This window comes from Solea solea, chromosome 6, assembly GCF_958295425.1.
Source record: "Solea solea chromosome 6, fSolSol10.1, whole genome shotgun sequence".
In the NCBI taxonomy this organism is placed as follows: domain Eukaryota; kingdom Metazoa; phylum Chordata; class Actinopteri; order Pleuronectiformes; family Soleidae; genus Solea; species Solea solea.
This window is the reverse complement of record NC_081139.1, coordinates 28,851,054-28,876,625: the sequence shown is the minus strand read 5'-3', so window position 1 is coordinate 28,876,625 and position 25,572 is coordinate 28,851,054. Positions and strand designations below refer to the sequence as shown.

The 25,572-nt window shown below is 42.4% G+C and overlaps 1 protein-coding gene across 1 annotated transcript in view; it reads left to right on the top strand.

Moving 5' to 3' along the window:
• The first annotated feature begins 18,064 nt into the window (after window positions 1–18,064).
• Window positions 18,065–25,572, top strand: part of lrig1 (leucine-rich repeats and immunoglobulin-like domains 1) — a 46,972-nt gene continuing 39,464 nt past the window's right edge. Inside the window, exon 1 of the mRNA XM_058631139.1 lies at window positions 18,065–19,071. Within this exon, the coding sequence (XP_058487122.1) occupies window positions 18,869–19,071 (203 nt within the window). The 5' untranslated portion in view covers window positions 18,065–18,868. The remainder of the gene's footprint in view (window positions 19,072–25,572) is intronic.

Genomic DNA, 25,572 nt, shown 5'->3' with positions numbered 1-25,572 from the left:
CCGCTGAACGTTGGGTTGGGACTGAACACACCAGACTCCTCTGTTAAATACTGACGAGTCATGGAACTGTGTAGTGGAAAAGTACCATGAGTGGGCAAATTATGCAGGTACTGCTCTGCATGCACTGTTGTGGATGGTAGAAAGACGTGGTACCAACAAGCTGCCCACTAAAGTTTGGTCTATGAAGGAATCAGACAGAAAACAAGTGCAGCAGAGATGGACACTCTTCATAGATAAATAATAGTGTTTTTATACCGTGGACAGCAGTCCAATTAAATGGCGTAGTCCTCTGGCCATGAGACAGGACGACCAGATGATGCCTGTCTCAAATCGTTTGGGTCAAAGAAATTTTCCCAGAATTTTGCTGCTCACATATGACAAATAAAGCAGGACATCTGTCTGTCTGTCTGCGTGACACATGTCCTCACATGTGAGCCATGAGATAAGACAATAGGGAGGATGTTTGGAGCGACTTCTGTGGACATTTTGTCTTCACATACAGTCCATCCCATCCAGAGAGGGTCCATGGTTACATGTGTGAGTTCTGTTCACTCCAAAGAATAACGTGGGAGAACTTTTCCAGACTTTATTTCATCTCCAGTGTTTGCTCTTTTTTAAAAGGGAAATCTCACTCTGCTCTCTCCTCTCACTGCAACCCACGCCTTGGACATCATTTCAGAACATGCGATGCAGAACATGAAGCTCAGGTTCAGTCATTTAAAGCTTTATTTACTAGGAAGTCACACTGAGATTCAAATCACTCCAACAAGTGAAACCTAGTCAAGCAAACACACAAGAGAAACTGCGTCAAAAACAATATACAGTACACTTCTTATTTCTTCTTATCTTCTCACTTCTTATCACCCCAATCTTGACTGACCACTAGGCACTAGGCAAAAAAACTCCCTTTTAACAGAAGAAGAAATCTCTGACAGAACCAAACTCAGAGATGTGCGGCAATGTGCCAAGACAGGTTGGGGTGAAAGGAAAAATGGGGGACAGAGGAGAGGTGGGGGAGAGAAAGGGGGGAGAAAAAGGACAAGAGGGAGATGAGGTAGAGACAGAAGAGAGAGACCAGGAGCAGATACACAACAACTGCATCAAGTTATAAGTTTATACAGGACAGTTCAGAGTCAGTGATGACATGTTTATAGGACTTTGATGTCATTTATATAAGCAGCAGCAGAAATTGTTGATAAAAATGATTCTGATAGACTTTTAATTATAGCATAATAATAATAATGGTGATGATATGTATAATAATAATAGCCTCGAAACTGGATCTGGATCCTGCAACCTGCAAGATGAGGACAGAGAGAGAGAGAGAGAGAGAGAGAGGAAAGGAAGGAAAGACACAAACTTTCATCAGAGATTACTTCCTGTTCAAAGGTGTCAATAGTTGAGTTTCTCTGATCTCGACGACGTTGTCTGTGTGCGGAGCCTTGAGATAATGTATGTTGTGATTCGGTGACGCTCTACAAATAAAACTGAATTCAACTGAATGAAGTAGAATCAATAGCAAAAAATGGACAGCAATAACAAAGCACAAGTCAAATATTAAGTCGCGGGCCACATGAAATCAATCGAGGGTGCCGCATGTGGGCCGCGTGCCGCGGGTTTGGAAACCTCTACATATAAAAGAAAAGTTATCTCTGAAATCCAGATGTGTGGCGAGAAGTCTCCTGTGCCGCAGAGGAGTTGGACGCGCTTCAGAAGCAGCGGAACATCTGCTCGGCAGCTCAGACGGCAGCACCTCAGAAACCTGGCCCCGGCTCAGGGAAGCTCGTCGCCCACTTGTTTCTCAATAAACACACGCACATGAATAGAATGTATTTTTGAAAACCACATAAATCACACTCTGTCTTTACATTCTTGAGATTGGCACGACCCTTTTTTGGGTGGAGGAATCTCCTTCTGATAAAATCCTCCTTCAGTAAGGTTAAGTAGTTTATCCAGTTGTCTTAACTGGGCTCTGAGTAGAGAATGGTGAAGACTTTTTATGTCCTTGTTATCTTCTCAAATGTTTTCTAATAACTGGACTGCAAAAGCATTCACATTTGAATTTGGAGGAGGAGAAGAGCAAGAAATTCACGCACCGGGAAAACCCTGCAAATACTTTTGAAGACGTTAATCGTTCCCCACAGCGTGATCCAGAACACACACACACAGCCCTGAGCATAACATGGCAGCCATCATCCTATTAGCTGCAGCAGCAGCAGCGCCTTGGGGGCACGCAGGCGGGAAAGGAGCAAAAAATAAATAAATACAACAGCTGGCATTTAAATAAAAAAAAGAGTGAATGGAACGGCAACGTTGAAGCAACGGCCGATAGCTGAGGCAGATATTGATGAGGGAGGATGAGGAGAAGGAATGAGAAGACAAAGGCTGACAGGAGCTCAGCAGCACAGTCAGATTAAAGCTGTGGTACAGTTTTACCGCGACTCTTCTCAAATCCACTCGTACCTGGTGTTTTGGGTTCTTTTAGTAGCCGAGCTGAGCCACGATACTAAAATGTGACGTCACTGGAAGAGTCACGAGTGCGACGTCCGACACGAGAATCAAGGTGAACAATGCTGAACTGTAGATCAATTAAAAAGACTTAAAAATCCTTCAAATACATGTGCCTATCTCCAACATTTAGCAAAGGAAACGTCTAAAATCTAAATATTTAACACATATAATGGATATACAGTATATACATATACATATATGTATACATATATACACTGTGTATATATGTATATACACTACTCTACACTTCTGTAATATATCTATTTTCCACATGGTACTGTATATTTTAATAAAAAAGAAATTAAGTTAAATGTGAAAATAATAGCAATATACTGTATATGCATTTATTAAAAGTATTTTATATGTCTATTCATCATTTTACCATCTAGCATCCATCTGCTTTATCCTACATATGAGGGTCGCTGGTGCAAATCCCGGAGAAAACACACACACACACGGAGAACATGCAAACTCCATGCAGGAAAACCCTTCTGCTGGAAACCGGGTCTTCTCCACACCAACCCGTGGACGTCCCATTTCAAATTGCCAAATCCGTAACCTGGATTAAATCCAGAGGTAATTAGTAATTCCCCCCCATAGTAAATTCATTCAAATTGCAGATGAAAGGCACTCAAAACTAAAACTAATAAAGGATTAACTGGTCCCAAGTGAATCAAGGAACTACGGGGGCCTTCAGAGACCAGCAAAGACGTCTAAATCTAATCCAAATTTATTTCTGTAGCACATTTAAAAACAACAGCGTTGACCAAAGCACAGTACATCACAGAAATACATAAAACACAGACGCACGGTCAAACTGCCAACTCTTATATATGGTCAGGGAACGTTTTTAGTCGAGATTTAAAAACAGGCAACAACACAAAAGGTTGTGTCTCTCTTGGGATTAAAACACTGATTAAAACCCGGTGTTTTAATCCCGACCTCTAAAACGAAGAAGAAGAAGAGATCTTTGTGCAGACCTCGGTGATCGTCACGGTGAGAATTGATGTAAATGATCAATGAAGAACATTCAAGGCTTTACAAGTAGCTGAGTTTTAAAATGTCACTTTTATTTGTGTGTTTTAAAACTCTGGCTCTTTTGTCCAGTCGAGCTGCTGAGAAGACGAGGCGGCAAAAAACTGCCGTCCAACAAATGATCGAGGCCTTTGCCTAAAGTACGATTCATGGAGTTGCTGCGGAACTCAGAAGTTGGAACTTGGAGTGACAACCGGGCTGATACTGCAAATTCTGTTCAAATCTGATGAGTTCTGATGAGTTCTGATGAGTTCTGGTGAGTTCTGATGAGTTCTGGTGAGTTCTGATGAGTTCTGGTGAGTTCTGGTGAGTTCTGGTGAGTTCTGATGAGTTCTGATCATCACAAAGAAATGGGTGTTTCTTGAAAATCCAAGAGGGTAAATTCTTACCAAAGATTTATCACAAAAAAGACAGGAAGTTGCTCACAGAAACTTCCAGATAAAGCCACGCTGATGAAAACATAACCTCCTCGACGTGGGTAAAAAGAGAAAGAAAGAAAGGTACAATGACCAGAATATTCCCACATCACAGCGGAGGTGAAGACCGTGGGAGGGCGCCTGGAATCACTGTGATCCCAGGCTTTTGAAAGCTCTTCAAAATCCTTGTTTTCTCTCGGAGCTCTCAGAGCTGAGGCCCTGCTGCCAAGCCCCAAAGTCAACCCCCGCCCCTCCTGCCCCGCCCCCATACCCCCCCCCACCCCCGTCCTGAACGTCGCAAAATAATGGACTTCTCCGAGCGCTTCATTATAGCATGCTAATTTCCATTATGATTGATTAAACCCAACTGCTCTTCTTCTCTGTCACAGTTCAAACCCGAGAGCTGCAGCGCACAGCGGGGGCAGAATGATGGGCTTACGTAAAAAAAACCTCCCTCCCTCCCTCCCTCCCTCCCTCCTTCCTTCCTTCCTTCCTTCAACTTCCATTCCTCACTTTCTCTCTGCCTTATTCAGCCTCCTTTCACAATGTCTCTATTGAACCCAGGCAGAGAAAAAGGCTCAGCAGCATCAGCATCAGCAGCAGCAGCAGCAGCAGCAGCATCAGCAGCAGCAGCAGCAGCAGCATCAGCAGCAGCAGCTGGCCTCTCTTTTCACCAGCGCAGGTATAAGAGAGGGGAGAATTGCGAGTTGTCCGCATGAGCGAGTCCCGCTCCTCCAGCTCCATTCAGCCCTTCACCTCCACTATTCATGCCCTCTATACTCTGTCAGGAGCGAGGGAGCACAGTTCTCTCCCTCTCTCCCTCTCTCCCTCTCTCCCTCTTTGTCCTCCACATAGCTATACAAGTCTTCCCCGTAAAGCCTCCACTAATGAGCAGGACCTCGCTGGGCAGGTTTGTGTAAAGAGCTTTGATTAATGCAGGTTCTTTCTCTTCACTGATGGAATGTCACTCGCTCTCGCTCCTTGTTCTTGGGTGGTTTTGGGTTTGCGGGTTTACATTTGTGTTGTGTTGTGTTGTGTGTGTTGTGTGTGTCTGCTTGTGAGTGTTTAGAGCAATTCAATGTTTTATTAAAGGTAGTTTCCTCAAACCTCTCCCTGTGTGTGTGTGTGTGTGTGTGTGTGTGTGTCTCATTGCCATTTCTCCACAGTTAACGATACACTTCAGATTATGTAATGACGCAGAATTAATTGCTCGTAAAACAACATACACAACACACACTGAGGGAGAGAGGCCGTGTGGCCCACTGCGCAGGAAACGCTCTCCAGTTTCTTCTAAATAAATTGAATTTTCCACCTCTGGCTTGTGCCATTGAGTGTTTTTGAAGAGCTAATTGAATTTAGAGCGGCGGACCGGACCGAATTTAGCCGGCTAATTAAAGCACGGAGTACTCGTGTCACTGCCGAGTCGAGCGTTTAACCGGCCGTGAAATGTGACGGGTCAAACGTGGGGGTTTCAAAATAAAACCGCAGCTTGTATTTTCTGATGGAAAGCCTTCAGAGAGGTTCAATGACTCTACACGTCACACACACACACACACACACACACACAGCAGGTGTTTTGGCTGAACTGAAATACCACCGAACGTTGGGTCGTTCTGTCACTAAATACACCAGACTCCTCTGTTAAATCCTGACATTTCAGACATTTCCTTGGCGAAATGTAGGAGATTCACTGATCTACAGTTCAATGTTCTTGTGTCAGTCTGTTGTAAGTTTTGTTCCATTTTCATCTGTGGACTTGTTGTGGATGTTTTTGTGTGTGGAACAACTGTGTAGAACCACGGGTTCTCAAACTGCGGTACGCGTACCACCAGTGGTACGCGAGCTTCCTCTGGCGGTACTTGGAGGAAAATCAGAAATAGAAAAATAGAAAAAATAATAACTAGAGTCACCTTATCTCTCGCTCCATCTGAATCTAACATCACTCTACCAGTGTGTGAGGAAGAGGAGGATGAACAGAGAGTGGGATTATTTACACCACTGTATTTTAACGTTGGTGAGTTCTGAGTTTGGCTGTGAATGAAAAGCAGCACAGACACAAATGAGAGTGAGAGTGATGTCGTGCATAAACATGCACAACAGTGAGAACTAAGAGGAAAAGCACTCAGTGAGAACCTCAAACCACAGCTGAGGCCGCGCGGTTTCTTCTTCTCTTATCTGGATCACCACCAAAATCTAACCACGTCTTCCTGAGGCTACAAACTACATCCACAGCAAATCTCATCAAACAAGACAAACGCGGGTGAAAACATCACCTCCTCGGCGGAGGCATTTACAGTCGATCCTTAAAAACTAAACAAAAGCCCTTTTGTTGTTGGGGAAAAAAAGCGAAAACAAGAGCGAGACACAAACAAAAAGACAGAATGAGATCCCTTCTGGGCACAAATGCGCTCGCACTAAAAACACAAAAACAAAGAGTGCTGGCAGACAGAAAGCTGTTTGGCTGCCACAGCCGTGCAGCACACAAGTCACCTTTCAAAGAGTGAGACAAGCACATTCCTCTCCCCGCACGGAACAAAAAACTGTTCCAGGCCATCGCTTCTTTTATGAAATATTCAACTGACAAGGCCTATTAAAACAACCGTGGCCAAACAGACGAGGGAGCCAGGCCTTCCCCACCCTGCCTGTCAAAAGAAGCCGTAAACCAACAGGGCACGGCTTTGATTTTTGTCTTCGCGGGGCGAGGATGTGAGCCGTGTGGACACAAGCAAACACCTGCTGAAAGGGACGTGGAAACTAACTGCCTCTTTTTCTTTTTTTCTTCTGCCCCGGCTCTCAACAATGCATACCTTCACTGCCACTGACACTTGTGGCTTGAAATGTTAGCATAACAGCCCCCGTGGCCACGCCCACCTCGTGATGGAACAGGTTGGGGAGCTGGTACGGTTTGTCTCTCATCGTCAGCCGTTGGGCAGCCAAGCCCAGGCGAGTGACAGGAACTTGGCCCCGCACCGCCCGATTCACCGCCTTATTAGACAAACACTGATGACAAATGTCAATGTTAGCTCTCAATTTCAATATTGATGGGAAAATAGGACACGAGCTGCGCGCAGTGTTTAGACACCTGCAGATCATGTGGCCGCGTTGAACGGCAACAGCCGCGCCCGGTATCTGTCATCACGTCGACTATAATTAGAGATCGTAAATTTAATCACTTTATTCAGCAGAAATACTGCGTTGACACACAGTGAAGGTAATAGGTTCAAAACGGAGCAAAAAAAAATACACTCAATCATTTTATCATATCAGATGTTTGTCATTTGTAATTTGGTGATTTTGTAAGTTTTCGGTCAGAAACGTGTGTTGATCTTAATATTTGACCTTTGACCGCATTGTTCTTGTTGAGTAACGCTTAAAGCTGCAGTGCGTAACTGCAGTTGTTGATATTTGTTGTTGTCGTCTAAGTCGCTTTCCCCCCCAAAGTATTCTGACGTCATTGTTCTGCCTCGGTTTGTCTTTGTGAACATAAATAATGTCGTGCAATACTAGTGGCGCCATCATACTGGAGCACAGTCACTGAACTGAAATACCACTGAACGTTGGGTCGTGATTCGGCTTTTCCTTTGCTAAATTTGCTAAGTTTCTGCGATTAACGTATGTTTTTTTTAAGATTTTTAAGTCATTTTTTATTGTTGGCTATGATTCTCTCTTGGACCAGTGAGTGGCTGGCAGCCTGTTGATGGACACCAACAGAAAACCACCAGGTACAGAGTACCGCTAGAACTGTATCAGACCTTACTGAGGGAGCGTTTCTGTGTATGCAGCGGCAGCTCAAGGGCAGACGGGGTCAAGAAGCATTTATGCTGTCAAACTTCTTATTTTTGAGCAGTAGAATTCACTTCTGAAACTTTTCGTTGGTGTTTATTTGTGTTTTGACATTAAAAAGCATCACTTCCCGGGTGCTGATTTAGGCTTTTAATCAGCCCTGTACAAACCCATTCTTTCACTCAATGCTTTAAATGTCACTGACATTTGTTTACGTTTAAAGGTTGTTGCGTTATACAGCTTTAAACCCGAGTGAACGTTTCTTGAACAAATGCCCTCAAAGAGTTCCTGAGGCCGATGAAATGAAGGCCTCTGGCTAAATACAAGAAGAACATGGAGGGTTTAGAGGAAATAAATTGCTGGAAGGACTGAATTTGCCTAAGTTGTTTAAGTGGATGTGACAATGTCAAGTCAGGCCACAGTAAACCTCGCTGCTGCTGCTGAAGCCACTGAAGGTGTTGCCCTACACTTGAGGCAGAGATTTTAGGAATTTGCTCAATAAGAAAACAATTATGACTGGATTTTCAAAGCAGCCAATCAGCTTGCTTAGCATGCAGGTCTGTGCTATATATACAGTACACACACACACACACACCTTATTGAAATCTGGGTGAGGTGAGTGCATTGTCTCTCCTCTGCCTCTCTCTTTTGTATACAGTAACTCATAATCCACACAAGAGTTGACCGCATTCCACTTATGAAGCTGGAAGAACACATGAAAGCGAAAGCATTGCGAGCTAAACGCTGGTAACAACACCCGACAACACCCTGATCTGTAGGACTGCAGCGCGACTGACTCAGTGTGACACAAATAAGACTGAAGTGCAATCAACAGGAAAAGTTAGTTACTTATCTATTGACACTCAGCAGACTAATAGTCGCGATAGTACACCTGTGTGTCGGGATCATGGGATTTAAGTGAAAAACATTTGAGAACAGTAGATCGAAGCCGTGTTTCCACAGGGTTTGTGTTGTGTTGTCCCTGACAGCTCTCACTTGGACTAGATTATAAACATAAACTAGTACTGAAAATAACTAGTACTGAAAATAACTAGTACCGCGCGCGGTTCTGAACGGGTTCGAGCCGACCCACGCGGGTCGCCGTGTGCCACGGCTCCCCGCGTGCCTCGCGCTCTCACCCGTTCATTCACCGCGCGCGGTACTAGTTATTTTCAGTACTAGTTATTTTCAGTACTAGTTATTTTCAGCGGCGTCCCCGCGCATGTCGATCCAAATTTCGGGGGGGATCAGCGACGTATGGCAAAGTTATAGGGCACTTCCTGTTTAAAATGGACGACTTCATGTTCGGTCAAATGCGCGTCCGTAAACGTGTTCAGGGAAGTTCCCTTGTCTTACATATCAAGTTTTGTTCAGATCGGACAATGTAAGACTTTACTTCCTGTTTCGAGCATTCCACTTCCTGTTGGGAGGTCATCTTTTGCAGACATGCTCAGGACAGGTCCCTGGTGTCACATATAAGATTTCGTGCAAATCAGACAACGTACGGCAAAGTTAGAGGGCACTTCCTGTTTAAAATGGCCAACTTCCTGTTCGTCTCTGGAAACATGTTCAGGGAAGGTCCCGTAACTCACATATCTAGTTTTGTGTCAATCGGACAATGTAAGACTTTACTTCCTGTTTCGGGCGTTCCACTTCCTGTAGGGAGGTGACCTTTTACCGACATGCTCAGGACAGGTCCCTTAACTCACATATAAGGTTTTGTGCAGATCGGACAACGTACGGCAAAGTTAGAGGGCACTTCCTGTTTAAAATGGCCGACTTCCTGTTCGGTCAACGGCGTCTCCGGAAACATGTTCAGGGAAGGTCCAGTAACTCACATATCTAGTTTCGTGTCAATCGGACAATGTAAGACTTTACTTCCTGTTTCGGGCGTTCCACTTCCTGTAGGGAGGTGACCTTTTACGGACATGTTGAGGAAGGGTCTGGGGTCCCACATACTAAGTTTCAAGTGGATACAACAATCCCTGTTGGAGCAGCATCAAAAACTATAAATGTAATTCTGTCTGCTGTCACCAGGGGGCGCTGTATTTGAAATTGAATATTGTCATATAGACGTGTTCAGGGCCGGACTGTCATCAATCCTTGCAAGTTTGGTTCAGATCGGACCAGGATTGGCAAAGTTGTAACAGTTTGTTTTTTTAGAATTTTCTACCACCACCAGGAGGCGCTGTTTTCAAAATGTACCGTTTCAGCAACATAGTCGTCTTCAGCAACTAACCATCATCAACTATAGCAAGTTTGGTTGGGATCAGACCTTCCATCGCGAAGTTATAAGAGTTTCATTGTCTGTTATGAAAAATTATTATTATCTCCAATTTTGGCGCCCCCTATCTCGTACGCCATACAATATTTTAAAAAGCTTTTGATAACTTTTGATGCTCAACTCGTCCACATTGATCTCACCAAGTTTGAAGGTGATCGCACAAAAGCTCTAGGAGGAGATAATTGAAATACAAGCAGTCATATTGTCTGCTGTCACCAGGGGTCGCTGTTTTCGAAATTGAATATTTTCATATGAACGTCTTTAGGGCCGGACTATCATCAATCCTAGCAAGTTTGGTTCAGATCGGACCAGGATTCGCGAAGTTGTAGCAGTTTGATTTTTTGTCCCGAAAATCCGACTTTGCGTCGTTGCCATGGCAACACCGTTAAACGATTTGTCGTCATATTGCTCACGCATCATCTACCATGTGTTTTGACTGTTGTCACCAATTTTGAGTGCAGTACGATTATCTGTGTAAAAGTTATTCCCCGAAATTGTAAAAAAACTTTTTTTTTGTGTATTTTCTTTCACCACAAGGAGGCGCTGTTTTCAAACTTCACCGTTTTTTCGTAGACGTCTTCAGCCATGGCCCATCATCAAAGGTAGCAAGTTTGGTTCGGATCGGACCTTCCATCGCAAAGTTATAGGAGTTTTATTTTTCTGATGCGAAACATCAGAATCATCACGAACTTTGCCGCCCCCTATCTCGTGCGCCGTGCGACATTTGAAAAAACTTTTGATACCGTAAGCTCCTCAACTGGTCCACAGGGACCTCACCAAGTTTGAAGGTGATCGCACGAAAACTCTAGGAGGAGTTAGTTCAAATACCATTGCTGCGAATTCGCCAAAATCGCCAAAAAATGGCCAATCAACCCAAGATGGCGGATTTCCTGTAGGTTTCACAGGAAAGTCGTCATCGACTTTTTTGACCGTCCCCACCTAATGAACGTGTGTACCAAGTTTCGTTCACGTACGTTAAACCCGACATGAGTTGACCTAATAGAAGTTTTTTGCGTGACTTTTTAGCCCCTCCCACTTCCAATTTTCCACGCATTTTCCCCGAACGACTTTCAGACGTAAATTTACACCAGGATTGATGCGGTCACAAAAATCTGTGAGTTTTGGGGTATGGGAAAGGCCTCAAAAATGCGATTTACTTTTAGGAATAATAATAATAATAATAATAATAATAATAATCTTTTGCATTTCAATAGGGTTCTTGCAACCTTGTTGCTCGAACCCTAATAAAAAGCCTTGTGGCTTGTCGGGCTTGTGTCACCACTAAGAACGGTGCCTTTAATAAGTAGGCGGGGATGTAGACTGTGCCCAATGGCCGTGTCAGTGAGATACAAAAGTGTGACATGGAACAAAACACACAACAATGGAGGACATCCAGCAGCTCTTGTTTGTGGCTGTTCATCTCAACAAGACGTCAAACTTTGTAAGAGAGTAAACTGCGGGTGTTGGCCTCGACTTCCATGGGATATTTACACCGAAACGCAAGAAGGTGACATTTTTCTGTCGTCCAATCAGCTCACTGTCCGTACCGTACCATCACCGCAGAGGAAGAGTGGAAGGGACACGTTATTTTGGAACCATTTGTGAGAGACAACAGTCATGGTGTTTAATATAAACAGCCATAACTGATGATAAGACACAAGGTGCTTTAAAAGGTTAAAAAGGTCCCTCCCAAGACATCAAGGCGCCAGGCATCTTGACCTTATACACCATCTCAAGGCAGCACCGGCACGCTGCTCGTCAGAATCTGCTCAGGTTCCATCATTGGTCATCTCACCTGATATCATATTAGCTTATATTATAATACAGTTCTAGCACTACTCTACAGTAATCCAATCCAACTTTATTTGTTAAGCACTTTAAACACACCACAGTGCTGTACAAAATTAATAAAAGACTCAAAATGAGATAAAACAGCTTAAAATAAATTAAAAATCATAAAAAACACAATAAGAAATACCAGACATACAATAAAATCAATTAAAATAAAATAAAATAAAATAAAAAAATAAAAATCAACATCTGATGAAGTGTCAAAGGCCAAAGAGAAAAGGTGTTTTTTAAGGAGGGATTTAAAAACAGACAAGGACAAGGCCTGTCTTATGTGAGACGATCCAGAGAGAGCTGGACGGACACGTATACAACAGCGTCGCACAGCCGTGCTATGATGTGACCCCGCCCACATTGATGAGGTACTATGAAGTAATGGAAAACCAGGTGCTGGATACCCAAACACAGAGGAGTAGAGTAGTGCTAGAAGTGTATAATGGAAAAGGTCAATTAGCGAGTTCTCCGTCGTCCACAGTGACGTCAATGATGCACAATTGTTTGTCATCCATGAAATTCACTGCACTTCCACAGGAGAGCGACATTATTAACATTAACAAACTGACGGTGTTGCACAGCTGTGTCCTGACCGTGGTCAACCAGACGACGTAAACGCCGTTCCCTTTGCATTTATTTCCATCTCTACATCTGTCTTGCTTTTCTAACTCCTAACGCATCATCACGCCACTTAGCAAGGCAGCCTTGGTCTCAACAGGAGTGACCAAACGGTGTTCTGCTTCCTATTAGCCAGGGCATCTCCGTGCTCCCGCTACAGCCGTTAGCCACGCAGTCGCAGTATGATGAGTTGGCCGGGGTTTCACGCCTCTCCGTTTTATAGCTGATGAATAGCTGCAGCAGATGGTTTGTTATCTTTGAAGATTCCATGAAGACGAGCGTGATAATTCGCTCCAGGCCTTACACGTCCGTCCGGCCTCCCCCCCCCCGACCCGCCGTCACCACCGTCACGTTGCCCGTTGAGCATCAGCAAAACTGAAATGGGAACAACGCGTAGTGGACTCATCGAGCTCACCTTAGAAGCTACTGCGCTCACTTCTCTCGCACCAGCTTCAAAATTCACTCTGCACCGACACGTTCACTCCACTTCAGCCATGTAAACACCAATATGGTCGGTGTTAAAGACACTCAAGACTCGGGGCTCATCTGGTGCAGTCATTATCCCCCTTTACATCAGTCACGACTTCACACAGCAGAGAGGAGAGCCCGGCAGTTATGGTTGCTCTTAATGCTTTCCTTACAATGTGAATTCTTCGCCGGGCCCTTCTGTTCCTCAGATTAAACCGTAAATCAATCAATTCCCCTCAGGCTGCTGCCATGTGAACTGTCTGAGCTGTAAAGGGAGAGAAACTCATGTTTACTTCTATAGATCTGGCGACAAATACAGTGCACAGAGGAGAAACGTTCATGCGGAGGGAAATATCACACACATCCAGGCCCATTTTCGTAAATACCTCAAAATGAGGATGATCTCAAACGTCTTGTTTTGTCCACAAACCGAATTTATTCTATTTTAAAATTGATTGACTTCCCAGCTACTTTCAAAGGTAAATTAATCTAATTTAAAATGTGGGTGACAAACATTTATCATGACAGACCCTTGAACCTGAGCTTAGTGTGCGAGTCAACATTTTAACCTGGTATTGGCCTGCTGTATTAGTAAAGTTATTTGTGTGCCAAGTCATCCTGAGCCGCTCATCCACCAAATAAATCATATTAAAAGACGTGTCAACAGTGGTCCCAGAATAGACGCTGGAAATACCTGGTCCACATGCTCTATCTGTTGAAGGAATGGGATCAAAATGCACGGTTCAGACATAGCTGGGATGACTGCAGCCGAGACCTGCGGTCACTTGAAACCAAAATGTGTACGAGACACAACTCGTGAAATACTACGAAGAAGAAATAGTTGATCAATAAAGGGACAGTTCAGATTTTATAAAGTGTGAGGTATGGACACATGGCTACGCACAGGAGAAAACAGATTTGAGTCACTGTATTTCACAGAATCTATGACTGCTTGAGTCTCAAATAGCTTGAGCACATGTCTGCCTCATGAAATAATGTTAAGTCTTCCCCACACTAGAGCATAATTGGCCAGACTTTGGTCACAATCTGGTCCTAAAGACAATAAATTCAATAAAAAAAATGTTGTATAGCGCAAAATCACAGCATACATTATCTCAAGGCACTGTACATAGTAAGGCCTTCACACTATTATAGAGCAAACATGAGGCATCAGTGGAGAGGAAGAAACCTCTGACAGAACCAGACTCATAGATGTGCGGCCATCTGCCGAGACAGGTTGCGGTGAAAGGAAAAATGGGGCACAGAGGAGGTGTCTTCTGATTTTAGGCAGATTTAAACAGATTATCTGGTCAAATTATCCTGTAGTGTGCGGGATTAACACCACTGGACGCATCAGAGTCTTCCCGATTTCAAATCGTAAGTATTAAAACGTGTTTGATATAATTACGACTGAACAGCGATTGGGAGGCGTGAGCAGAACCCCGCGTTAACCAATGAGAGCGAGTTGACTGGGAAAAACATGATGCTTACTTTTGATTAGGACCATAACGACAGTCTGTTTATATAAGTTTATTATATTATATTATTATTATTATTCTGCGAGATCCCAAATCCTGAAATGGTTTGATTAACTGCAACTCTCTCCCTCTGTGACAGAATGAAAATGGCCTCCATGAATACTTTTAAACTTTCAAAAAAGCAAAGAACAGTAAAGAAATGATGGCTGGTTGATCACAAGATACAACGAAATATGTTCCTATTGTTTTTATGAGTAAAATGTGGCATATTCTTCTCATATTCCCCAACGCATTTTGACGACAACATCTGAAAAACACATTTCAACGACTTCACAAATGGCTCATCTAATAAATTTAATCTCAGCATAATTCTGCGGTCAGACCATAATACTTTAAACACCAAGTGTGTGGTCCTGCGTCTTGACTGGATCGTCTCGTCTGTGCTTTGAAATCGGCTTTTCAGACTGGAACCTGAAATCTTTAGCAAACAGGGAAGCAGGAACTACTGGTCGACAATACAAATGAGTGAAATCATAGATGTTAGTTCTGAGTAAAGTAACGTAAGCCTATTAATGGAAAATGAACCTAATGTATCGTCACAATAAACTAAAAAATACTGTCCATGTGTCCACATGTGTCTGTCGATTGGACTGGATCCATTTCTCATCAACGCTGTTTCAGGAGAATGTGCTTGTCCTCCATTATTCTCTTTTCCATCACCAGTGAAGTCATGTTTAAACAGGGTCTCATATCTCAGATATTTCCCTCGCTCCTGAGACTTGGAGGCCTCACCTGTAGGCTACTGTGCTCACACACACACACAGTGATGCAACGTGAAACCTTCCACACTTAGTGGAGAAGGAACAAGGAACTGTGCCACCAAAGTGCCTGCAGCGCTGCAGGTGTGAATATCTGTGTCCTCTCTGACGTGATTAATAGCAATGAAATCTGGGGACGTCCTCCAGAGTGAGGCGATCACAATGGTTCTGTCGGAGAGAACACTGCGACCCATCAGTACTGAAGGGTGGGGGGGGGGAATCGCACTGAGAAAAAGGTGTTTGTGCGGCTGACAAGAACACTGGATTCACTGCTGATGGGACTCTGTCTGATAACTGTGAGAAAACGACTTCAGCGTATGGGATGGGTTTTAAATATATACAGTATATATAGATATATATGTAAACAACGGCCTGGATGCACAAAACACACATATGCATGGGTGTGCCCACACATGAGTACACACTCCTTGTTAGCAGAACATAAAACGAACACACACACACACAAAAAAACAACAACGGGGAATTTAAAAGCACTGTGAGAAAAAAAAAAAAAAGATAATAAAAGGCACTTATTTGGCCATTGGCTGCGGTGTTACGACACAAATTAATGGAGTCTCATGTATATGTAATGACTTATACATGAAGCAAATAAATAAATTCCTTTTAATTAACTCATAAATCATTCATTGATTTATTGTAGTTGTCATCACAATAGGCCACGTATGGTACAGTCAGTGCAGAGAGGGCCACACCTTCATTGTGGCATTAGCAACACATGAATGCATCAGCAGGTATAATCCCATAATATATTGCAGTTATTATGAAATGGGTCCTTTGAAATTAGGTTTTTTCTGCTTTTAAGTACTTATTTTATACTATATCATTTGTAAAAATAGAGTGCTTTGTAATGTTTATTACCACATGTAAAGGGATTATTATAATAATAATAATAATAATAATAATAATAACAATAATAATAACAATATTATGGTACTTTTTAGGGCCCAACTCACCCGGACATGCGGAATTTGCGAAAAATGTTAAGTTTTATGCGTGATATGATTAATTTTGCGGGAATTATTTATTATAAATTTTGGGTTCCCACTAGCCAAGCAGCAGGCTCCCGCCCAGACACACGCCATCCTCACCTTCCTTTACTCAGTGTGCTCTACGGTGGTTACCGTGGCAACCACAGTAATGGTCAAGATAGCTAGCAACTGCAAAACCGGTCATTACGCACTGGCAACAGGAAGAACACGTCAAGTAACACACATCGTTTCATTTACACAGAGATTTCAGAGTCTCTATAGCCATGAAATGTAGTCATTTGTAGGTTATTAATAATACTTATATATTGACATCAAAGATTGTAGTTTCATTTGTAGGTTATTAATAATTCTTATATATTGACATCAAAGATTGTAGTTTCATTTGTAGGTTATTAATAATACTTATATATTGACATCAAAGATTGTTGAGTTTCATTTGTAAGTTATTAATAATACTTATATATTGACATCAAAGATTGTAGTTTCATTTGTCGGTAATTAATAATACTTATATATTGACATCAAATATTGTAGTTTTATTTGTAGGTTATTAATAATACTTATATATTGACATCAAAGATTGTAGTTTCATTTGTAGGTTATTAATAATTCTTATATATTGACATCAAAGATTGTAGTTTCATTTGTAGGTTATTAATAATACTTATATATTGACATCAAAGAGTGTAGTTTCATTTGTAGGTTATTAATAATACTTATATATTGACATCAAAGATTGTAGTTTCATTTGTAGGTTATTAATAATACTTATATATTGACATCAAAGAGTGTAGTTTCATTTGTAGGTTATTAATAATACTTATATATTGACATCAAAGATTGTAGTTTCATTTGTAGGTTATTAATAATACTTATATATTGACATCAAAGATTGTAGTTTCATTTGTAGGTTATTAATAATACTTATATATTGACATCAAATTCAGGGACTTTCCAGGACCTGTTCCCTCAAATTCAAGCACAGTCTTCGTCCATGATGGCGTCCACTTTTATTGATTTGCAGCATGTTCTGCATCTGGACAAGTTTAGTTTTAGTATTTAGACGAGCAGAGCTAGGAATTGAGCCCACAACCTTCCAGTTGTGGGACAACTCACCCACAACTAGACAACTACCACTGAGACACCATCGCTCAACCTTACTCCTGACTTTTTTTTTTTTTTAAATACTTTTACTTTGAAAACCTGAGTACATTTTATATCAGTGCAGTGAACAGTGAATGTCATGTACTTTAAGACTTTTACTTACTCTTCTTTTACGTACTTATTGCTCAGCAATATAGTAAAAAAGAATTTTGCCTACTGTGCCTTTAATCCTCCAAACTCTCCACACATGAACTTATGGAAACAAAGTTTTTGAATTCGCTTCCCTTTTAACTTTTTGCTATAATATTTATTTTCACACGCTCGTTCTTTTGAAGTCAGTCCCGCGGACAAACATTTACGGTGGCGCGCGCGCACGGGCGCGCACACACACACACACACACACACACACCAATTATGCTATTAAGGCTTGTTATAATGCGATTACAGCGCATGATCTGGGTGATTGTCCCTTTAAGAAGCAGCGAGAGTGAGAGGAGGAGGTGGTGCGGTTTCACACCCCGGGGTGGGAAAGAGGGGCGGGGCCACGCAAACCGCTGAGTGACAGCTCTGCCGACTCCCCGACGGCGCGCGACGACCAATCGCGATTGGGCGTCGACGTGTCCGTCAGGCGGCAACAGCCAATCGCCGCGAGCCGGGGGGGCGGGTACCTGGAATCGCTGTTGTGCATCCAACGTGGGGACCCAGCGATCACCCAGAGGGGGGAAAAAAGGAAAAGTTACTCCAGAGAAGGGAAAAGTCGCACTGGTGGTCGGAGGGAGAAGAGAGGGACACTCTGGTTTTACTACTTGCCGTATCGTCGGGACTGTGTGAGGCGGTAAAGTGCACCTGAGAACCCGCTGGTTGACTTTTTCTGGAGCCTCTAACTTGGATTGTACTCGGCGGCGGCGGCGGCGGAGTTGCTGTTGAGATTTTGGACTTGAATACGCGCAGAGGACGAGAGCAGCGCTCCGGTTCGGGCTTTACGACATCGCTGCTACGGGACTTAACTCGTCTTTAATATCATTTCAGCTCCGTGTGGGACTTTTACGACACCGAGTGTTGAACTGGAGCGTAGTTTCAGAGCTTCCCGGTGGCAGGTTTTTTTTAAACGTGTTTCCAAACATGTCACCAGAACCTGTAGCCCAGTAGAATGAAGGCAAACTGACCCACTTTTATTTCTTTTTAAAAAGAAATATAATTGTAACTTCAGCGATATTACATTCAGCTAAAACCCAACTGAGATTTTCTTTCAGAGGAGAAAGTTGGGACTTAAAAAGGACCGGGATGGAAAACACGTTGACTTTCACTGCACCATGGTGGTGATATTTAGCAGCCCTTTGGTGCCAGGGAGATAGTTCATGTGCTGTTAAAAGCCACACGTTTTTCCCCAAGCGACATTAATATTCCGGCTTGTGTGGCGGCGGGAGGAGGAGGAGGAGGAGGGGGGCGACGAGGAGAAGGAGAGCTCCGCGGCCGCGCTGTGTTAAAAGCTGGATACAAAATGGCGGCGTCCCCGGGACGATTTGGATCTGTTTCTGTGGGTGTTTTTTGTTTATTTCTCACGGTAGAACTGTTCGGCACTTACGGGCTCACCTCAGAGCTGCCGTGTGCCCACAACTGTACCTGCAGCGGGGATTCGGTGGACTGTAGCAGCCTGGAGCTGACAGCGACGCCTCTGGACCTTCCTGCCCGGACTGTTTCCTTGTAAGTAAAGCGCTGAGTGAGTTGTTGCCCCCCGAGCCTATTTATTGACCAGCCCATCACGAGGGGGGGGGCAACGGTATTTGTAAAGTGTGTGAATACTTGAGTAGAAACTTGTATTATTTTATAAAACACATTTTAAGAACATGTCAGAGAGTGGAGCTCAACTGCTTTGAGTTTTTCTGTCTGGGAAGATTTTTGGGATTTTTTTTTTCTTCCCTGTCACGATTATCGTGACCCAAATAACCGCGATTCGCGATACTTTGCAGTGGTTTTGCATGAGTTTGTTGCGAGCGCAGATAAAAAAAAAGAAATGAATGGAAGCAGAGTTTGAAAAGAATATGTAAAAAAAAAAAAATTTTGCTGCTGCAAAAGTTTCTACACTGTAGGGAGGGGCGGAAATTGGCATATGGACAAAATGTAAATTCAAAATAGTTCCGTGCAAACAGACTTTGCATTTCAATGGACTGGTAACAGAAAGAAACGCCGAAGCAACATTCCTCGACTAACTTGTGCAAACCGGGCAAACGCGACCATGTATGAACAGCTACGCTAGTTAACGCCCAGCACTTTTTATTTACGTCATCAATTTGCGCCCCCTTACCTTTTTAGTCAAATTCCGTGCCACCTGCTGCGTATCTTGGTGAACTTAACAGCTGCGTATGGAAACGCATAACTGAGCAGTAAGTTCCACCAAGTTCCTTAAATTTTGTTTAAATTTTGCACTCTATTTGATTGGAAACCACGTTATTGTGGTCATTTTAGATGGGTGTCCACAAACTCAGGAAAAGTGCATGAAACAGATGTAAGTGACTAACTAAAGTTAGTGTGTTAATCCAAAATTCAACAAAATGATGCATTGCTAAAGTAAAACTATATTAACACGTTGTTATGATGCACAATAATATCCTTTAGTGTCCCTAAATCCCTGTTGCGTTCATCTGTCGTTGTAGTTGCGTCTGTTCATTCTCCATAACAGTAACTTTTTTGTAGGACGTAAGCATTTGTCTTTGCTGTGACAGTTGTTATGTTTAACATCCACAAAGGTCTTTCACAACAGGACAGTTTGGGCAGAAATACAAGCGTATTTGATTGAAAGCATAAAGAAAACCACATTCATTGCATAATTCAATTGGGTTGAATATCTAAGCCGTGACTTATCGTCCTTTTCCGTTGGATTTTTATGGATTCTGACACCTGCGTACACGATATGTACATTCTGATGTGGCTCTCTTGTAAAGGTATTATTATTATTCTCAGTGTTTAACTGAACAAGCTGAGCGCTCATTGTGTGTAAACACATAGACCCAAACATGTCATAACAAATAAACCTCTGCTTTATTCAGGCAGATTTATGACGGCAACTCCCTGTTGCACATCTTTGTCTCTCCAGCCGTGGACGACAAATTAGATTTCTTGTGAATGGAGCAGTGGTTCCTCCGGGTCAGACTGACAAGAGTTGTGAAACCCTCTGTCTGTCAACTTATTTAGGAAATGAGTCAATTTGGGACTTTTTTTTTTTCATGAAACACCCTCGAGTCTGTGGGGAAACTCAGCGCTTATCAAGCTGAATGACAGAGTTTGTTTACAGACAACACTGGCCTCTGTGCTCTCTATCAGCCTCCTGTTCACCACAGTGTCCAGTGGCAGCAGTGAATCCTCCCTGACATTTAGGCATCTGCTTGTGTGTGTGTGTGTGTGTTGAGTGGGGAATGTGGGTTAGGACCAAAGACTAGTCCGGCTCCCAGGTTCCTGTGTTAGGCCGTTTATCTTCCCCGGGGAAATGCGGGAATGCAACTTTTTAAAACTCCTCCAAAAACATGAATAACGGCACTTGTGTTCGCGGGGACTCGCTGCCCTGAAGCACCACTTACCCAAGTTCAAGTGCTGACGCTGTTCATCACGCATGTACACACACACACACTGCTCTTCCTGTCCTCGTGGAGAGTGGACAGCTATTGTGGGGACGGCTGTCCCGGCCGAAGCAGCTGCTCTGGAACCTTTTTTTTTCAGGCCGTGCAGCGATTCTGCACGAGCCCTGTCGTTTTTATCTCGGTCAAACCTTATCGGTGGAGATTTAAGGACCCGCAATCTTGTTGTTTTCAAAGGGAATGGCTTTATGGCTTTGAATTATCTTTTGAAACACCTAGGTTGCATATTTCCACACCACTTGAGATAGTCACATCATGTTGGCAGCCAGCTCAAAGGGAACCAGCTTCCATTTCTTCCTCCGAGGCCTGTAAATGAGCCAGATCAGTGGATGATTACATTAAACCAAAAGAGACAAGCAAGAACAATTTCACTTGTGGCTCAACTTGATCCTGTAATAAAGTAACCTGCGCTTCAGTTGTGTCTGTTTGAGTAGTTAAAATAACTCCTGGTGGTTTTGGATTAAGCGGTAATTTTCCGTTTAAAGTAGTCCTTGGGCACATTTTTTACAATGCAACAGTAATAATAATTACAATAATTTTTAACTGTTGATTTAGAGCTATATTCATGAAAAGTTAATTTCTTTCTCTTTAATGTTTATTGAAGGACACTTTCATGCACTGGAAACAACAAAATTGCCTCAAATTCTGCTGTAACACAAATAATGAGGCTTAAAGTTAAAGAAGTGTTACTCCACAACTTTTTTTAAATATAATTTTGGTTCGATTCCATTCATTTTCTAATCAACATATGTAACATTTAGTGTATTTCACACATTTATTATAATAAGCAAAACCAGGAAAAGTCATAACCCAATATGTCACGATATAGAGATAAAATCCTGATGTATCGGCCCAACCTTGCTGTGCACAGTGCTTTATTTAGTTTTAAAATAAAGTGTGTTTGTCCACCTCTGCAGGCATTTGAGCCAAGTGAAATCAGTGTGGAGTCAACTGTCTCTGTTATATTTACCCCAGGGAGGGAGCAGCAGCAGCAGCAGTAGTAATAGTAGTGATAGGGAGGACAGGTCAGCCACACAGGTCAGCTTTCTCATATTGCAGATGAAACACTTGTAGAAAATCTCAGTAATCTCAGCACCTGTAGTCGGCTTTGACTGTAAATAGCTGAAACATTTGTGATGGCAGTTGTTGATTAACAAGAATCCCTCTGGTTATTTTGTACTTATGCATGTGTTTGGTGCTGAACCACTTGTGGAGGTTTGAAGTTGTTTTTTGAGCACAGAAATATTCCATTCCCTATATGTGGGTGAAGCTTGTGGGACTGACCCAGTTAATCGATGACTAAATTAATCATCAACTGTTTTGATGATCAATTCAACAGTTACAACAATCTCGCTGAATTTTAAGCTTCATAAACGTAAAAAAAAATTTTCCGATTCTTTGCTCCATATAACAAAGAAATCATTAAGATCATTGAGAACATCATCATTACCTTGGTTTGGGGAACACTAATCAACATTTGATGGAGCAAACAGATTCATTAATTATAAAATACTCATTAGTTGTAGCCCAAAATGACTGCAAGTAGCTGTGGCATCAGTAATCCTCTCTTTGGGAACAATATTCGCTGTTAGTCTATTTATGGGTAATTCAATGACTTCAAATGAATCGCCTAACTATTTTGACAATCTATTTATTGATTTCCAGCTTCTTAAATGTGAGTAATCTGCTTTCTTTTGCTCCATAGAACAAAGAAATCATTCAAACAAGAATTGTTGGTTTGCGATTTGAGAACGTCATCATCATTACAGCATTTTCTGATATTTTATGGACCAAACAATGAATCGATTCATCAAGAAATTAATCCACGGATAATTTGATCATGAAAAATAATTTCAGTCTGGCAGCCTCAACCAACCACGTTTGTTTTAACAAGAAAACATGTCTACAAGAGCAGTTTTCCCCCACCACTAATGGTGATTGATGTCTCGTGAAATTATTTATTGTGGGGTTTTTATTTGTGGTTTAAAATGATGATAAAAGGCAAGCAAGTCATTCTTGATGTTGCGGTTTCACAGATTGTCAGTAAAAGGGCACCACAAGTTTATTGTTGCTGAATTAAGTGGAGGCTAAATGTACATTTAGGGAAGTTTTGGTTAACTCATACAGTCCACGGTCAAAATCTGTGTTGTTGATTTTTAAAACGTCTGTCCAGAGACGATTGGACAGACTGCTGGAGGGGACGTTCTGATCGTTTATCCATCACACACAGTCGTTTGGCTTCAGGTGAAGGAAGAGACCCCTAATCCCTTCCACTTGTCAAAATAATCTGCTCCTGGAACTGTGATTTTTAACGGTCCCCTGTGAGGGAAGTGGCCTTGATGAGGCTCAGGGAAACAATCGTGTTGGTATGTCCTGGAAGGATTGAAGGATGGTTGGTTGTAGGTTGTGGGAGAGCTGTGTTTACCGAGACAAAAAGTCACTTCTCTTCATTAAGAACACTGATGATATAGCATTGCTTTGTCACCTTGTATTCACTCACATTGGCTGACGCACACAGTTCCCCCCAAAAGTCTTTTTTAGACACATCCTGTGCTGGTTCACATCAGTGTGTAGGACATTTAATAAACTGACCACCAGCTTGATGGATGAATAGCCTAATAACATTCAAAGCAAGTTTGCTTTCACGCAAGTCGCATGTTGCCTCTCTGGAGCGATGCCTTATCTTATTTGCGGCCGCGGTAATGTGTATTAAAGGCACTTTTGCCCACAGTGCGAGTGCTTTAATGGGATTTTGCAATTAAATAAAAGCACGAGCATTACTGATTTCTGCTGTGATAGCGCGTGGTCGGATATGGAGCAGATGCATGGCGTCCGCTAGCTGCTTTCTTTCTTCTTTTGAGATTTTTTTACACCGCATGGCCTTCCTGATGCAGCACGCCCATTAACCTGGGGTCAAATGTGAATCATTTCTGGTTTCTTTGCCCCATATATAAGAAAGAAATCATTAAAACAAAACAAGACATTTGAGAACGTCAACATTTCGGGGTTTGGGGGAAAGATTAGTTTAGTAATTTTTTTAAACTTTTCAGATTGACCAATTGGGGTTGGGTAGCAACCCTCCAAGCTACGTTCCCTCCATACGCTTGGCCATGGCTGCACCAACCAGTTCAATTCTTTCTCACATTAAAGTGTCTCTAAAAGTAAAAAGGGTTTTTAAAACTTGAAGAAAAAGCCAGTTTCTTTCTCATATTCTCCTCTCGGATATTCATATTCTCATTTTGCTAATAAGATGAGGAGATAATTCCCAGGATTGTAACGTACAGGCAGAAGTGGTGGTGAAAAGCCAACGGAAGCCCTCAACGTTGATTGATCGCCTTCTTCGTAACCTAGCATTTGTCGTGTGGTTTCCTAATGCACAGTCTCTACCCAGAGGTTCTGCTGCGACTCAACCCTGAGCCATCGCCGTAAACCTCGCAGCACAGCCCTGTTGGTAAACACCGCCCCCGATAGTTGGTTTTGGCTTCTGCCCACAGGAAATGGGTTTGTGTTGGTGGTTTCCTGACTGGGAACTGGGAGCTCGGCTGGCTGGTTGTGGACTGGTTGTAAAGTGAGTGTAGATGCAGATCAGCTGGCCTGGGGGGACTGAGGAATAATGTGTGTGTGTGTATGTGGGGCTGGGGGCGCGTTTTGTCAATGTCACGCTCGGTCTGTTGCTACTTCTGCCTTCAAACTGTTGGTGAAAGTTGTCTCTCGCTGGGCTTAAACCAGAACCACAGTCACATGTGTTTTAAAGACACGGTGTGCGACATGTCCTCTTGTCCTCTTTGTTGTACTCCGTCTTTACTTTTAAAAATAAAGCATGCAGACTTCTTTTTTTGGCAGGGCTATGGAATGGAAGCCTCTTGGCTTTTCTTTCATGACCATTTCTGCTGTTAGTAAGTACGGCCTTGTCCACACAGGGAAACAGAACTTTCTCTGCACAATCTTTCTCTTTAATGTTCTAAAAAAAATCCGCTTTTCAGCCGAGTCAATTCTTCTTTTATGGGAGAAGAGTATTTGTTACACTGTTAGAGAAGTGGCCTGCAACTACCGATTAATCTGTGGATTATTCTCTCAGTTTGGTCCATACAGTGTCAGAAAATGTTGATGGGTGTTTTTCAAATGTTTTGTCCACAAACTAAAGGAGCAAATAAACCAGTAAATATTCACATTTACTTGAAGCTCTTACTTACTTCTAGCTCTTATTTGTACCCAAATGTTTAAATGCACTTATTGTAAGTCGCTTTGGATAAAAGCGTCTGCTAAATGACATGTAATGTAATGTAAATGTAATGTTAAGAAGCTGAAAAAGCCAGAAAACACTCAAAGCGATTCATCTGTAATCAAAATAGTTGACGATTAAATAAATAAATGACAAATAATTGATTTTAAAGGTGTAAAGTGACTTATTGGACTGTAATAGGTATTGGTAGATACTCAAGTTTGTGATATTGGTATCGGACAAGAAAAAAAGCATTGGCTCAGACTTTGGACGGACAAAAATGTGAATTAAAATCAGTTACAGCATTTTAGTTGAGTCATTTTTGTGGTTACTGCTTATTTCTCCTTTACG